At 39.9% G+C, this 18,357-nt stretch overlaps 1 protein-coding gene across 4 annotated transcripts in view; it reads right to left on the reverse strand.

Moving 5' to 3' along the window:
• sh2b3 (SH2B adaptor protein 3) overlaps positions 1-18,357 on the reverse strand; it is an 80,520-nt gene that overhangs the window by 40,254 nt on the left and 21,909 nt on the right. For all 4 annotated transcript variants that reach the window (XM_085425920.1, XM_085425921.1, XM_085425922.1 and 1 more), the window contains exon 2: positions 16,861-17,994. In XM_085425920.1, coding sequence (XP_085282046.1) covers positions 16,861-17,967 — 1,107 coding nt within the window. In that variant the 5' untranslated portion in view covers positions 17,968-17,994. The remainder of the gene's footprint in view (positions 1-16,860; positions 17,995-18,357) is intronic.

An 18,357-nucleotide genomic window follows, 5' to 3' on the forward strand; every position in this document is an offset into this window, starting at 1 on the left:
GAAAATTTGTAAATGAGAAACAATTTTAGAGCACAGCCAACCTGAACAATTAGCAAATGTCAGATTCTCACAATGACCTTGTGGGAATCAGATAAGTGAATGATCAAAAACTGGTATTATTAGAAAAGTGCAAAATAAATATAGCAGACAGAAACAGATTAATTCCCCAAATCATTGCATACATTGAGCTAAAAATAATGCAAAAGAGTCCTGTGACTAAGAAAGTCCTTCTTTAAGGTCATAATATTTATTTTTCACACATAATGGTTTCCAATATTTGCTGAACTAAATTTTAATAAAGTTTTGCATAATCATTTCAACTGTGTGGATCTAAAAAAAGAAAAGAAAAGGGCAACCATGGAAAAACCTGCTCCAATTGTGCCTTTATGTAAAGATGTAGAAAAATCCCAGCACTATAAAAGTAGGGGGTACAGGTTAGAGCATAGCATTGCCACGGCTAAAGCAGTACACAAACATGGTGTCGGTTGAGGGATGTGCTCTGCTGAGTGCACTGCACTAAAGAAAATTAAAGGAAATCACAGAGCATGCAATATGTGACCTTTGAATTCCTGTCTGAGGAGTTCAGCATTATGATTTTGGGTGGAGGAAGGCCAAACAAAAGGGGTCAGCCTTGTCTTTGTGCAACCCTTTCTGCCAGTGCTTAGTCTGCAGCTCATGCTCATGCTGCATTAAACATTTCCAGTTGATTTTGCAAAACAACTATACACGAACTTCATCCTCTGTCGACTGCTATGCAGTTCGTTTCCGTGACAACAAACCACCTTCGATAAATGCACATGCCTAATATCGCTGCGATTTTGCTTACTCAAACCGTGACATAATTGTTCTTGGTAATACAATAGCCTTTGCAGGTGATTGTGAAAGTGTGCAGGTGTGAAAGTGTGTTCAGGTCTGCATGGGATCTGATGAAGAAGATGAATAAAGGCCAAAAAAAAACTGATGGGTGAGGGTGCTGCACAGCTTGGGGGCTTTCCACACGCCACTCAGCAAGGTCATGTGCGCTGGCACTGTGGTTGTAGGTTGCACACACACACACACAAAACAGAGGCCAACAAAGAGCTTACAACACGAGGGGGGGAAAACACATTTAAAATGCATGAACAAATAAATAGTAGCCATTTCATGAGTCACACATATGCAGTTTTCTTTGACGCAAGCAAAGACATATAAACGCAGCATGAGAGGACCTTGTGCAGAAGAAGACAGAACTAGAAAGACACAGCAAGAGATCTGACAAACATCTTGACCACATGACTCTAACCACTCTACTTCCTTTAGATGTTTCTCTACATTTTTGTCACACTGAAATACACACAGGCAAACACGTGCATTTTCAGCACTGTGAGAGAGGAGAGAGAGAACTTTTCCACTCTGCATGAGAAATATGTTGGGCTCCTTTAGACTTAATGCAAACAAAAAAAAAGAAAAAAGAAATAAAAATGATGTGACAAGCTGCCTGCTGCCATGAACTTTTTCTTGTTTTCACCATATCTCAGCTCAGCTGCTTCTGCTTTACAGTGTTCTTTTAGGTATTAAAAAGCAACCTTTTAAGCCTCAATAAAAAAAAAAGAAGATTAATTCAAGTATTTAAAATGGCATCATTTTACTATTAAACCTTTCCAGTCACAGAGTGAGCAGGCTATGAAAGGTAGCGCTGATTGTTTTCTTTGCAGGTACAACCTACAAGCTGCTCGTGAGGTTAACTTTTATTCAACCAGGAAATATAACTCGTGAGATTAAGAATCCCCCTGACAGGCTGCATATTTTACGCTGACAGGAGAAACAAGAGTTCCCGGTGAAAGCGAATTCCGTTATGCCGGAAAACTTATTGGAAGTAAAATCTTGACCTGCCATGAGATCTTTTACAACTTCTACTTGCCTACATCCTCCTCAAAGGAGTCAGTCCAGTGTCTGTGCTGCTTAGCTGGCTTCTTTTCTAATTGCAGATATTCACTCTGGGCTTTTTAAAAATGCTGCAAAACTATGTGGAGGAATAACTGCTATGCATTAGTAAAATGCATTGCACAAGTCAGATGGTAGACAAGTCTGTTAGACTCAAGCTGGACTTTCTAGATTGCAGCTTAATGGCTTCATGGTAATGGGTGACCTCTACCAAAGACCAAGGAATAGTGGGAAAAAATTACAGAAAATTATGTGGTTATTATTTGACAAGCATCCAAAGGCACAAATGCGTTTGGTTTTGTGGTTTTAGGAGGCATATTTTTGCCTTTTTTTCTTGAAACCTGTCTGAATAATTAGGCAAATTTCCTAATAGTTCCTGGCTATTTTTCTGCGCAGGTCTTACATAGTTATTTTTCTGGGTTTCCATTCATCCTCTCCTATGGATACTGTTAATGACAAAGTTATGGAAACACTGAAACATAACTCAGATGTTCACTGAAGGCTGTTCTGCACTGAATACATGAAAACGAGCTGCAGATGGAAACATCTGATCTGTGTGGACAGATGAGGCCATCACAATGCTCCTCAAATCAATATGCAAAACAAACACTAATGCAAAAGTTTGGTGAAGGAGTTCATATTGTTTGCCATGGCTTGTGGGCTTAAACTATTTCCCTGTTAATTATATCATCTTGTTGTAATTTAATGGCAGGCAGCTGGAGAATTAGTGCAGCCAGCTGTTTAACAAACCAACTCCTCATAACAGTGGATGGAAACATTCATCTGCATTGTTTTCAGGAGATTTTCTTAAAATGTTATTGAAAGTGCAACGCTCGAATGAAAACATAGCCGGTGCTCGTTCCATATAACTAAAGCTGAATGACAAATTAAAGGAGAAATGACCATAATAAAGTTATGGGCCGGAGATTCTTCTAGTCTAAAGTCTGATGGAGCGATGTTTGTAAGCTATTCCCTCATTTGGTGGTTTGGTGATGAAGGTGGAAGGCAGTGTCAGAATACAGGCCTAATCTCTCAAAGCGGACTACAAAGGTCATAGCACAATTGTCATGCACACAGTACTCAAACCATTCAGTGACTCTTTGGCCCTTTGAACGAGGGCTTTCTAGAAATATTTCAGAACAACTCTGTATTGATTTAGCCTTCCTTAAACTATGCCAGCATCTCCTCGCAAGGGTTCAGGATTCCCATTAATATGTAATCCATCTGTACAAGAAATATGAAATTAAAGCAAAGATGCTATTTGATTGTTAGTAGTCAGGAACTATTTGACTATTCTTCCACAAATAGCAGTAAAATGATGTGAAACGTGCTAATTTTGCTTGCAGCTGTGTACACTGCGCCTCGATTTCGTTAATTTTTTTCCCTTAAGGGCTTTTTGAGCTGTTTCTTTCTTCTGTTTGTACTAATCTCACTGCAGCACACTTGCTTTACCTGCCGCCTGGTAGGTAGTAACACATCCGTCCTCTATTTTGGTTGTTTAATATTGGTTTTCAAACAGCGTGTAAGTGCATTACTGCCACTTTCTGGCAGAAGAAACGCCTTACATCATCCAAAGCATTGGCAGAAGATGAAAAGTTGCTAATTTAAAATGAAAAATACTTGCATAAGCGATCCCATTTTTGTTTTCATAATTTAATGACTAATATATTTGAAAGTCATGGCCATCCCTGGAAACAGGATCAGCTGTTCCTTCCTGCTGTGAAGTGCGTGGGTAGACAGGTTCATATAAACACGTCAACTGAGATGGATCCGGTACATAAACTTAAAGAGTGTTTCCATCACAAATCTGTACATAATTCATATCACAGGACATCAATGCAGAGGAAAAAGAATTAAAGGTTAAAAAGTGCCTTTGTTTTTTCTGCCCATATCTAGATCGGTTGAGGCAAGTTGAAGAAGAGGAACATTTGCCAGTGATCTATTGTCTGTAGTCTAGAACCTATGAGAGGTTTTACTCCTTTGAAGCCTTGAGATATATCAACACCAAGTGCTTTTCTTGGAAATTTGTGGGCTTGTACTTGGCAAGATTTCTATGAGTCCTCATGTGCTCCTGACAGGAGTCATTACTGCCAGTTCTTACTGAACACTGGTTTTCTACTCAGTCTTAATCCCTCAAGCCTACTTTCATGCAAGACTGGTCTGTGAAGACTTTTTAATTAAGACGCAAAATCTAAAATTATATATTTAAAAAAAGACTCTGGACGGGGAATTGTCTGAAATCCAGCACCGGCAAATGGAGCTCTTATGTTTAACCACACAGAGAAAATGGCCTAATGAGACATTCTGGTAAAGAATGACTAACACTGACAGTAGCAAGCGCCCCGTGCTCACTTTTCACTTTCTAATCACCAGGCTATGTACTTGAAATCTTTCGTGCTTATTATGCTCACTAATTCATGCTCCTGCTGTATCACTTCATAGCACTGCCACTTCGGCTCCCACTGTGACAACATACAGAGGCAATTTTGTGACTAGTTTTGTCCAAGCACTTCACTGCACTTTCCCATGACTTTACTTTCAACACTAGTGAACTCAGCCATAATTCAGCACCTCACCTTGCCAGCAAACCTTTAAATCCAACTCTTTGAAACTCCACAAGAAACTGATTTCAATAAGCTCCACACAGGACTTCCAGGTGATGTCATATAATAACCGATCCACATAACTTGCTGAAGCTTCCAGCCTCTGTCAGCTGCTTTTAATGCATCTGATGTTAAGTCCAGGTGCTTTGTGAAATGTTTGTTTTTAGGTAGGGATAACCAGCAAGACTTCATTTGGTCAGCAAGAGCTGAAGTAGAAGTATTCAGCCCTTGTGCAGGCTTTAGCCTGTTGAATTATGTAGAGCTGTGCTTTGGGCGGATATTTTAACATTTACTTTCTTCCCGTTTGAATACAAATGATTAAAAAAATAAACATATGACTCAAATTCAACACGAAAATCAACTGACTCGCCTCTAAAGCAGTTTCAGTAATTAATGAAAGTTGAAAACTTCATGAAGTTGGATTTTGTTGGAGTGTTGGCTGCTGGCTTGGTACATGAACAATGGAAAACGGTTACACAAAACACAAAATGTAGTGTTAGAGACTGGCAAAGATCAAACAAGAAAGCCAGCAAAAAAATGGGACATCGAAAGTAAATACAACTGCAGCAAATCAATCAAAATAAAGAATCTTTGAATACTGCCAGAGGGAAAAAAGCAATAGAAATCCAGTTTTCCATCACAAATAACTTTTGGGCAGGCTACCTGGGTATTTTTTTCAACTCTACTTTATTTTATACATTTTTTTTTAAATATTAACAGTTGGACATTTTAGCCTTTGTTTGACATGACAGTGCACGGATAAGTAGGGAGACAATGTGGGGAATGGCACCAATCGTTTAGCCAGCAATACAGATTCTAGCCTTTGGTTTAGAAGTCTCCAGTGCACTCAATTGAGCTATAGTGGCATCCTCCTTTTAGTAAAATAATTTCAAACTTGTGCACCCAATGTTTGTTTTTTAGAGCTGTTATTGATGCTGTCCAAGCAAAAAAGAATAGATCGCATAAGGCAAGGCAAGGCAAGTTTATTTGTATAGCACAATTCAACAACAAGGTGATTCAAAGTGCTTTACAGAGACATTAGAAACAAGAACAAATAAAAAGCATGATTTAAAATTGATTAAAACAAGCAAATAAACTAACTAACTAATTAACAAACAAACAAACAAACAACAGTATATAAAATCAAAACAGATAAAATCAGAACAGTAGATAAAATCAGTAGTTAAATGTAAGTTTTGAAATTTAAGCTTAAAGTGTGGATTTGGTGCTTTATTCAAATGCAGCTGAGAACAGGTGAGTCTTCAACCTGGATTTAAATAAACTGAGTGTTTCAGCTGATCTGAGGCTTTCTGGGAGTTTGTTCCAGATATAAGGAGCATAAAAGCTGAATGCAGCTTCTCCGTGTCTGGTTCTGACTCTGGGAACTGATAAAAGACCGGATCCAGATGACCTGAGGGATCTGGATGGTTCATACTGGGTCAGGAGGTCATTGATGTATTTTGGTCCTAAACCATTCAGAGCTTTATAGGCCAGCATCAGAACTTTAAAGTCTATCCTCTGACGGACAGGCAGCCAGTGTAAGGACCTCAGAGCTGGACTGATGTGGTCCACTTTTTTGGTCTTAGTGAGGACTCGAGCAGCAGAGTTCTGAATGAGCTGTAGTTGTCTGACTGATTTTTTAGGTAGACCTGTAAAGATGCTGTTACAGTAATCAAGCCTACTAAAGATGAATGCATGGACTAGTTTTTCCAGGTCCTGTTGAGACATCAGATCTTTTATCCTTGATATATTCTTGAGGTGATAGTAAGCTGACTTTGTTATTGTCTTAATGTGTTTTTCTAAGTTTAGGTCTGCATCCATCACTACACCCAAATTTCTCGCCTGGTTTGTGGTTTTTAGATGTATAGATTGAAGTTCTCTGGTGACCTGTAATCGTTTTTCTTTGGCGCCAAAGACTATTACCTCAGTTTTGTTTTTGTTTAGCTGGAGAAAATTGTGGCACAACCAGTCATTGATTTCCTCAATGCATTTACCAAGAGCCTGTACAGGGCCTCGGTCTCCTGGTGACATTGTGATATATATTTGTGTGTCATCTGCATAGCTGTGATAGTTTATTTTGTTGTTGTTTATAATCTGTGCCAGTGGGAGCATGTAGATGTTAAACAGAAGGGGTCCCAAGATGGAACCTTGGGGAACTCCACATGTGATACTTGTCTGCTCAGATGTGAAGTTACCTATTGATACAAAGTATTTCCTGTTTTCTACGTATGTTTTGAACCAGTTTAGTACAGTTCCTGAAAGACCTGTCCAGTTCTCCAGTCGTTTGAGTAATATGTTGTGGTCAACTGTATCAAATGCTGCACTGAGATCCAGTAAAACTAGGACTGACATTTTTCCACTGTCTGTATTCAGACATATGTCATTAAACACTTTGGTCAGAGCGGTTTCAGTGCTGTGGTTCTGTCTAAAACCTGACTGGAAGGCATCGTAGCAATTATTCTGTTTTAAGAAGTAACTGAGCTGTTGAGAAACTGCTTTTTCAATGATCTTACTTAAAAACGGGAGATTTGAGATCGGCCTGTAGTTGTTCATTTGTGTCTTGTCAAGATTGTCCTTTTTCAGTATAGGTTTGATTACAGCAGTTTTTAGTGATTCTGGAAACACACCTGATAATAAAGAAAAGTTGACGATCTGTAACAGGTCTGACTCTAAAGTCTTTGAGACCTTTTTGAAAAAACTTGTTGGCAGGACATCTAAACAGCAGGAGGAGGAGTTCAGTTGACCTAAGATGTCCTTCAGGTCTTTGCTGTTAATAGGTTGAAACTGTTTCATGGTGTTTAAACAGTTTTTTGGTGGACACAGTACATATCCTGGATCTGCTGTTGATGTACCAATTGCTTGTCTAATTTTTTGGATTTTTTCAGTGAAGAATTTGGCAAAGTCATTGCAGGCCATGGTCGAATGAAGTTCAGCTGCCACTGACACAGGAGGGTTTGTTAGCCTGTCAACTGTAGAAAATAAGACCCGAGCATTATGGCTGTTTTTAGTGATGATGTCAGAGAAGTAGGACCTCCTTGCATTCCTCAGTTGTAAATTATAATTGTGAAGTTTCTCTTTATAAATGTCATAATGAACCTGGAGGTTTGTTTTTCTCCATCTGCGCTCAGCTTTCCTACACTCTCTTTTTTCATTTTTCACCAGTGTGGAGTTTCTCCATGGAGACTTTTTCCTTCCAGAGATAACCTTCACCTTAATGGGAGCAATAGTGTCCATTACATTTAACATGTTAGCATTGAAGCTATTGACGAGCTCATTGACTGACCCTCTGGGCAGGTCAGGTGTTAATGGGAAGACCTGGTTAAAAATTGCACTACTGTGTTCAGTTATACACCGTTTTGTGATCACTGTTGTTGATATATTTGTGTGGGCTGAGATTTTACTTTCAAAGAAAACACAGTAATGATCAGACAGGCCCACATCAGACACAGTAACCTTTGAAATGCTCAGGCCTTTGGAGATCAGTAGGTCAAGAGTGTGTCCTCTATTATGTGTGGCCTCTGTTACATGCTGAGTCAGCCCAAAGTTGCCCAGAGTGTTACTCAGGTCTTTAGTCCCTTTGTCCTGAGGGTTGTCCACATGAATGTTAAAATCCCCAGCAATAATTACACAGTCAAAATCAACACAGATCACAGACAGCAGTTCACTGAGGTCATTAAAAAAGTCTGTGCAGTATTTGGGAGGCCTGTAAACATTAAGAAACACAACTTTGGATGGGGATAAATCATTAAGAGCCCAAAAATTACCACGACATTCATGCCCATGATGTGGGTATATAAACCTTTGACCACAACTTCATGGCATTATTCACTTAGTAACCTGAGAATGTGTGGGTTTGCTGTCTTTCACACTCTCACCCGCACAAAGGCCAGCCATCAATCATCTACCCGAATGGTCACAGACAGAATGTAATGTAAGCCGAAAACTTATGACTATCTTTTTTCCCCCCACTTTGACTTTAAGCCATTTTAAAAATCCTGCTCTAATCTCTATATAACCCTCCAATCAAATCCACAGTAGCGCCACATACAACTCTTATTAAAGAAAAGAAAGACATCAAAAAACTCATCCAGCAAAACAGTTTTTCCTTCACTTCACAGTTACTATGGGCGGCCATTACATTTCAAAACATTTATTATTCCAACCAACCACACATGCTCAAAGCCAACTGGCTAGATGTTTAAGGTCTTTGCAGAGCTCTAACTATCCTAATTTCTTTCTTTCAAAACATCCCTCAGATCCCTGTGGGCTGGATGAGATCAGATGATGTAAAATTAGAGGAAGCGAGGACGAGTTGAGGCATGTGAGAAGAACCTTTGTCCTCTTCAAACCTTGTTGCCTTTAACGTCACAAACACGAACATGAACGTTTAGTCTCGAGTCTGTTTCATCTGTCTCGATCCACCAAATGGATTCGTTACCTGAAAGTTTGCACCTAAATACATGTGGTAAGCGCACCTTTGGTGAATAGTCAAAAATGCAAGCGCACCCACACATATTACATGACTCAGTTACTTGAAGGCATCATTTGAAGATTTCATGAAACTCGATCCCTGGAAAGCAGAAAAGATACAACTTTGTGGGTGAGATATGAAGACAGTTCTGAGTAAGAAGGAAACTATTTCTGAAGAGAGACAATCTCTGCTGTTCTAAATACTGTTGTGAATGGTGACAGACTGATCATTGTGCTTCTCTTGGAAGAAAAGACATATTGCATTTCACTTTGCTAGGGTAATATTTCCATTATTGATTAATCTGCTATTTGATTTGAGAATCGACTGACTAAATGTTTGGCCAGACAATGGAAAAACATTATTGTTATACAATCAGCTGGGTATTGTCTTACAGGCAGTCTTTTTTTGCCCAAACTCCCAAACCCAAACTTATTCAGTTTACTAGAATACATAAAACCTAAAGATTTTTCTAGATCATGTAATCAATCTATTTCTTTACTGATGCGCTTAAGTCTGGTTTGCATTTTCTGAGAAAGCTGAAATCGACTTTGTTTCTAAATTAGTGTAAACAAGTAGTCATCCGATGTCATCCGCATACTAGAAACATAAAAAAAGGGTTTGTCCTACTTTCCTCACGAAGTAGGACATTATTTATGGAAAAACGCACTGATGTTGAGCCTTTGAAATGCCATTTGCAAAAGCTTGGAACAGCACAAATAAAATTTGATTCACTTTGATTGTGCCGGCTTAGCAGCAGAAACCACAGAGGCAAACTTATAAAAATATGCATGTCTCAATGTGAGAAAACATGCATTTTTAAATGATTCGATATGGATAAAATGGGCAAAACTAGAGAAGACTTTTCACGAGGGAAAATTAACTTTGATAAATTCTGATATTTTTTTGATTTCAGCCTAACCGTCAGTCTGTCTTTCTCATGTCTCCTCCTGTTGTGTTTCCTGCGTCTCTCTCGCCTGGTTTCATTCTGTTTCTCGGACAGCTGACTGGGGCCCATGTGTTTAGGGCTTTAGTTGTGGTATGCAACGAGCCAAGCCAAATTAACGCTGCATGTTGCCATATGAGAGACTGAATTACAACAAGTAACACAGAACAGATGGACACCAGAGTCTCTTTGAAAACTATTTTCCACTGATGCTGCAAACTCCTCTCTTACTGTCAGTAAGAAAGTGCAGAGGGAAAAAAAGCAGTGAATGTTCACTCAAAGAAAACAGCATCTAATGCATATAAGAAAGCATTTGATTCTGTTGATCGTTGTGGAAAAAATCCATGTTTGACTCAGAAGATCCATTTTTGAAAGTTCTACTTCAGACTTTTTGCTGCAGCTTCATGATAAAGCATGACATATTAAATGGGAGGCAAAAAAGAAGCTTGTACGATACATGCTCACACACATAAAAGTATGTGTGCGAATATACAAACACACTAAGACAGCGAAGGACCTGCTCGAGAATCAACAATATACATCATGCATGCACGTGTACACACAAGCATGAAACAAGAGCATGTGGGAAAGATTAGAAGAGCTGGAACAAACACATGCGAATGGACAAGCACGCACATATGCGCAGCTGAGATGAGATGGGATGAGATGAGAGGCGTATGATTAAGATGAAGTCTACAGGAGGTCTGAGGAAACATATCAGACTGTAGCAGTCTGTGGGAACTCTCTCTGGAAGACAGAGCCACGATTTTCCTGGCAAGACACAAACCTTGTCTGTAACCTTGACTACTGAACATCAGATAAAAGGAAAAGTAGGAATCGCTATTGAATAAACAGCCTTAGCGGTACAGAAACAATCAAAGCAAAGAAAAGCTAAACGAATTATGTCAAACATACACACAAAACCTCACAATAAAACACTTCATCACAATAAATAATTTAAATTAACTTGTAACATGAAGTTCCAGCGTTGAATACCGAGGCGAAATGAGAATTTGGAGACTGCTTCTCTTTTCAGCTGACATAACAATTTTCACTTCTGCAATATATCAAGAGTTACATTGTCTTAACTTTGTTTTTTTACACTATAGAAAATTTCACAGCTATGTGTACCCTCACAAATAAAAGACTTGACTTATTCCTATGGACCTAAGACAAGGCTAATAGGCTAACTGACTCTAAATTGGCAGCAGTGTAAAAATTGGACGTAGCCACTATGGTGTCATTTTAACTCTGCCTTTTCAAGCCACTCTGTTAGTAATTTGTTTGCACACCTAGGATTCCAAGTAGCCACGCCCCCTATTCCGGTCTCATGTTGGACGAGTCACACATAAAAATTCAACCCTATAGAGGTCTTTAGAAAGGGGGAAGCCATCCACAGAAACCAGAATTGTTATTTGTTCAAGGCAGTTAATAATCGATGGTTGGACATCTTGCTTTTTGGAGCATGCCTCAAGTGGCCATTTGAAGAACTGCAGTTCATCCAACTAACATTGCGGGGGTGCTGGAGTCTATCCCAGTACACACTGGGCAGGACTTGAGTGCACATTAGATGAGACATCAGTGACTCACATAGTTCACACAGACAGTGGTGGTTCAGCAAGCAGCAGCTTGCAAGCCTAAAAAATGAAAGCAATTATTCTATTGCTACTAATTTGACCAAAGCAAGCAAACTAAGCAGGAGAAAGCAGCAACAGAAAGTTGCGTTAAGTTCCTTAACTAGAATGCTATCGTAATTTTAGTGCACTGTTAGGTTAGAGGATGACAGGTTATAACATTTTCACAGTATGATAACCATCTGAAGAAGGAGATCAGATGCTGTGATATACTTTAAACATGAAACCAAGTTATTAATTTTGACAAGCTGCTGATGATGGAAGGATAAAGATATAGAGATATATTATCTCTCTTGTTGCCCTTTTTTTAAACACTAAAAATGCACATTCTATGTTACTCATCAATTTTAATATGAAACCCAGTAAAGTGTTTCAACTCTACTATAAATGTGTGCAATTTATGACCAATATTTGACATTATTTTTCTGTAGAATATTAAAACAGTATAATATATTCACTTTGCAATCACCGAGGAAACTCCCACAGCTGTACAGAGATATAAAATGATGTGATACAAAATGTTCTTTATTGTGTTGCCATCAGATAAACTGCATTCACAGATCAGTTCCTTAAAACTGCACTTCTGGGATCTCACTTTTCCTTGATTATACTCCATGCTGCAGACACGGACACGGATGGAGTACTCACGGTGTAATCGAGGCTTTAATCTTCCACACAGTACCTATAGCAGCTGCATGCTTAAAATCTATTTCAGGCCTAAATATGGGCTAACACTTCAGATTATGCAGAAGTGAAACTGCCCTCAGTTTTAAATATAATTATAGGACAAAACAGACATTTGTTAGGACTTGGCTGAAAAGTGACTGCATCTTTCCCATAAGTAACCTAGCTGACTGTTGCCTTTAGCATGTTTTTGCTTTTAAAGTCAACCTACTAAAACAACAATACTCACAGACAACCTAATGTGTTGCATAAAATCTTACGGGGTATCATCTTACTGGTTTATTGCCTTTTCAGGCTAATACTAAGCAACTGACAACTGTGCTGTTGCCTGCTGCTTTCTCACGCAAACTCATTATCAGTTTCCATGCAGCTTGCGCCTTTGTGCTAAATGAGCTCACTGATATTACTTCTGTTTCTCACACATAAAGATATAAATAAAAATGCATGCGTACTTTGCTCAAGGATTATTATGTTCTGTGCAGCTAAGATATGTGTGATGTGTGCAGGCGTGCATGCTCACACACTGACACATTGCCTACAGATGTGAAAAACCCCAATTTTCATTCAGAATAGGGAAACTGTACTAATAGCAACCTCAACGCATTCCAGCTTGGTGTGTTTAAATAACTGTTACGGCAATTAATGCACAAGTTTTTCATGTGTACATTAAATGTGAGAATGCTAGTCCACAGCTCTCCTTCCTTTTAAGGTCATTCTCAGGCCCTTATCTATCTGCCTTCCAAGATCACACATGCACACACACACACACACGCACGCACGCACACACACACATTAAGAGAGAACGTATTCAGAGCACCAGTGCATTAAAGCAAAATTGCAAACAGCCAGGCAAATCCTGCCAATGTCTTCCCATTCTAAATAAACACGCAAGCACGTGCACACATGCACGACTTTGGCTCTGAAATCAACTGAATTACCTCACACACATGGTTAGGGCTGTAAGCGGCTGAGGACTCGAGGGCTGCTAAATATAAAACTCTACAGACACACATACGCCTTCAGACACATGCACATGCATGCAATGTCTCTCTCATGGACCTTTATGTGTGTCTGAATGCACACTTGCACACACCCTAAAGAGACTAAACTCTGCTTACTGGGCCCTGCCACCTTATAGATGGCAGGGCCCAGGACAGCATTCGACCTGCTCTGATCACTGGTTTAGGGGCTAAGTGTGCAACTACATGCAGCCTCACAGCTGGCCCCATCTGGAAATATTGCAGGGTTTAATGCCATGAGGCCTTGTGGGGGGAGCTAAGCATGCGAGGAGAGAGAGAAAAAGAGAAAGAGAAAAAGAAAGAAAGAAATACATCCTGCTGTGCTGCGAAGAGCTTACAGCAACAACTGATGTCATGTTTCCAAGTTACAATTGCCACTTGGCATTAACAAGTGTTAATTAAGAAGTAATACACCAGTCAGGCATTGCATTTAAACCACTGACAACTTTAGTGAATAAAACTAATCATCTTAGTCCTATCATCCATCACCACCCACCTACACATCGTGGCAGACCAACACCCCTGGAAATACACTGTACAATACAGAAGGGATAATACTGGCAACTTATTTACTGGTTGATAAAATGGGAAGAAATACTACTACTAATAAATAATAATAGTTGACTAATCCAAAAGTCAGAAAGCTTGTTGACATGTGTCACTTTCACGCACATTATCAGATTAGTTTGCTATGTGAGGCACTAATGTTTGCAGTGCTAGCAGCAGCCTTCTTCTTTCTTTACTTGCAGGTTAACATGAACATGCATGTGCTGAACATGGCTACCTACTACTCCTCTTCAGTGGTTATATGCCAGTTTACTCTGTTGCAGCCAACATATGGATCGCATACAGTTCAAAGTACTGCTGGTTTGAGGGTTGTTATCCATCTAAGTTTCCACCTTGCTTGTTTACATCTACCTGCCACTTGCTGCAGCTACAGTTCGGTTAGTGATGTCATAGACCTAACAGTTAATCTGAACTGTACTTTGATAAAACGTAAATAATTTTTGAAGCTATATAAGCATTATTTTTAATTATTTACTAAAACTCTCTACTATATTCAAACCAAAACTGTTCAGACCCCAGACTCCAATCTGACCAACCATCTGTGGGATTATTGTGAACAAGCTCAATCCAACCCTGCAGGTATCAGGTCATTGCACAACCCTGACAGGGTCAGAGCTGTTTTACTGGCATTTGGGTAAGTTAACTAATGTTAGATCGTCGGCTTTAATGTCATGGTTGCTTCGTGTAAGGAGAAAAGTTGTGACTGGCTGCAGAAAACCCCAAGCAAACAGGAAACAGTGTGGGAGGTGTATCTACTCACCAAGGATTAAAAGAAGACATGAATGTTGCAGATTTGTTGATGTAATCGAGTGAAAATGTCACAGCGAGAAAATATTGAGCTATATTTCTGAGCTATAGAAATGCCCTGTATATGTTTGTATATTAATAAAGGGATAAGTAACAATAGTCAATGAAGTACGGACTGATTAAATCTATCTCATATGACTAGCAACTTAATTTCCACTTCTTTAACTAGGTTAAAGGGTAAACCAGTTAGGATAATCTTTAAAGGGTACCAGTGTGAAACAAATCATCTATGAACTGTGATGACCCTATTGTGCATGGAAAGCATGAGTGAACCTGAAGCTCATGCCCTCCTTTAAACTAAGCTGTGAGTATATGACTAATATCTTTTCAGTTTGTGTTTTCAGTTTGGTTAACAAAAAAGCTTTGTGTTTATCATCAAAACACTCCCTCTAGATGCCACTGAATCACCAGAAGTAAAGGTGAAATGCAAACCGCCAGTAAGACAAGACGTTTTTTTTTTTGAGGCAAAGCTAAATGTCATCACAGTTTTCGTCTTGTTTTGTCATGTGGCAAACTATTCACTAAAAGGAGCTTCTTAGAGGCAGTAAAAATACCATTTATGCAAACAAAAACAAACACAGGCAGAGAAAAGAGATGATTTGAAGGAGGGGGGGAAACCCCTGCAACTAAACAGCTGGAAACAGGAAATGACTTTGTGCCTTAATGTGTGTGCGCTTGTTTTTGTGTGTGCGTTAACTTAAGAGTATGTGACACTGCTTGGCAAACTTTACCCAGCCCTTTAAAGGCAAATGTGGGTTTCCATCCTATTGACACAAACAGATCTAGTGACCTACCATGCATAGATATGAAACACAAGATGACAAACCTGTCAGCTGTAACATGTCACAGTGTGAGCAGTTCTGAGAAGAGGTTATTTAAAAAAAAACAAAAAAACAACACATGCACATCTGCAAAAGCGGCAGACACAATCCAGTGAAACTCTGCAAAGCTCTCCTGTACTGAGAACAGCAGCAACAGAAAACGATCAGTGGTTTTCATGAACATCTGCTTGTTGCAATCAAACTAAGCATCAAGAAGATAAATCGTGATGTGTGTAGATCAGTAGACAATATTTTGAATTGACTTCTTCAACATTTCTGAAAATACATTTTTTGTTTTCTTTCTTTCTCGCTCAAATCTATAAAGTACTGAGGATGCACTTGTAGTGCATGACTAGTCTCTTTCCATACACAGTTAACAAAAGCTGCAGACTAGCATAGCTAAATTCTATTTGTTTGAATATAGGAGGATATGAGGTGACAGGAGGGGTTACACCGTGACTTTTCAGGCAAAAAAACTCTAGTCTGGTGTTCCGAGAAAGAAAGTAAATGATTTGCAATCTCCTTTAATTTGCAACATCATGGCATAATTTTATATATTTATATATTTTGCCTGACAAGCTAAACAGTATTTCTGTAACCTCTTGACTTAAACACTCCTCACACACTTTGATGACTTTTATGTCCAATAGAGACCAAAAGAAAACTATAAAAAGTGCGCAACTAAAGAATTATTTTACTAACAACTCATACTCTTTTGTCTTTTCCAAATTATAATAAAGGCAGATAAAGATATTCATACTAGCCTGACTAAATAAACTTGAAAAAATTGAGAATAGTGCCATCGGTACCATTCTTACACTTCATGCATGCAACTAGAGGCAAGCAATCAGGCCAGAAGATCATGCAAGGGTTTTACAATTCATGATATAAATGATACTTCTTTCGCATATTTAGTTTAACTCGTGATCACATGAGTAGTTGTGTACACGTGAGATGGGGCTAGGCCGGGGCTAGCTGGTTACCAGTAGTGGAGCTTTCAAAATAAAATACTTACACATAGCAGCATTAATGATTTAATCTGTATGATTTCTCTGCAATGTGGCAGATAAAGAAAGACCACGGTAAACGATTGTGAGATCAGCTAAACCTACATGAAACACCAGTCCACTGATAAGGATGTCAAGACAAATCTTTCTCTATCTTTCTCTTTGTAAGCAAAAGTCATGAAGCTGTTTCAGATAGAAACCCCAGGAGTCAAATTTTGTACAGAAAGCTATTTAAAAATAAAAATGAATACTTTTCACCTGCTGTGAACTGTTTTCAAAGAAATGCCCACATATTATCATGTGAAACCACAGCTGAGCTGTTAGAGTTTAGTGAATCGCGTGTACGATGAATATAAAGTGTGCCAAAGCTTGTGTTTTTACCTTTGGAGGATCATAGAGCTCTAACTGGTAACTTTCCCCTGCTCCTCTTCCTCCTTGAATGTCTCTGATCCTCCTGACCAGCAGGTGGCAACGCTGCCAGCGGGGCTGTGAGTCTGAAACAGTTTCGTCCACCAGAAAGTACCTCAACTGGCCCTCTTTACAGCAGCCGCTCGCCTCGGATCGCCTCTGCCTTTTACTACGAAACCTATTGAAAGGAGCCATGATCAGCTCCTTCATTCCAGGACGGTGTGAAGCAGCTGTGGGTGTGGCTTCGGAGGAGTGGGAAGAAGAGGATGACACCTCTTCGCTGATGGAGGAAACTGCACCCACTCTGTCACCATTATTTGGAAGATTACTGTTGGTGGTGGTGGGGTTCCTAGGGGTAAGGTCCCGGGATGAGCGTGGACTGGCTTGGGGTGATTTCTTTAAAAGCTTATTTACAGACTTCCGGATTTGGCTGAAAGAGAAATGTGTGACTTCTGAGTTTTCAGGGTTCGAGGTTAAAGAGTCAGAAGAGTACCGTTCAGATACCTGGCGATGATCTGTGCCAGAGATCTCCTCGTTGCTATGGCTATGAATCACCAGTGTCCCGCTGACAATTGTGCGAGATCCTGAAAAGGAGTTTCCCGCAGCGCATCTCAGTGGCAGCTCCTGCTCCCGGCTCAACACCACCGGCTCCACTTTCGGTGACGCAGTCAGTGGAGCAGCTCCTCCATTTGGTCTGCCAGTCTCCCGATAGTCCTGCACCCGAGGCAAAGTCCGCACTCGAGTGATTACAGGCTGAGGACGAAGGACCACTGGAGACGATGAGGGAGCGCTACCGGAGGCGGCAGAGCTTGTGTTCTGACCCAGTGGCGTGCCGTCTTTGTCGACCTCGCAGCAGAAGTGTTGCTGGAAGAGGTCAGTAAATTGCTTTGAAAAGGTCTCTGGTGGAAGCACATCATGGTGTGGTCGCTCTCTTGCAAAACTCCGGTAGTGCCGGGCCAGCTCCTGGGCTGCGGCGATGGCATGCAGCTCGCAGAATTCCGTCCAGCCTTTTTGGGCAACTGCCACACCTTGGCCTGCTGCTGTTGTGGTGTTGGCTGGATGGATAGTGTTACCATTCATTGCAGTAACCAGAGTGGATGAGAATCACTGCGGAACAGAAAAAGAAGGCGGGTAAGAGAAATGAATGGATGAAGCATGGAAGAAAAGAACGAAAAAAGCCAGAGGAGCAAATAACGAGAGCAAAATATAGGAATGCAATTAGATCAGGATAATGTGGAGGGTTGTGCAAGACATGCAGCACTAAACATGGGAAATGGCACAACAGTTACAGCACATTTTGAATTGCTTCAAAGTTTAAAAACAGTTCAAACACTAAGAAAGAACATTCAAAACTCTGATTTCATCTGAGCTTGATCTGTAACCGCACAAATTGGATTACATGGGCCTGCAAAAAATCTCTGGCAATCAACCAGAGTATCCTAGAGTATCTCAACACAGGGCCACGGTTCA

The sequence above is a fragment of the Rhamphochromis longiceps genome, linkage group LG12, assembly GCF_057381845.1.
Source record: "Rhamphochromis longiceps isolate RC_006_pf linkage group LG12, R_longiceps_female_GT1.1, whole genome shotgun sequence".
NCBI classification, from domain to species: Eukaryota; Metazoa; Chordata; class Actinopteri; order Cichliformes; family Cichlidae; genus Rhamphochromis; species Rhamphochromis longiceps.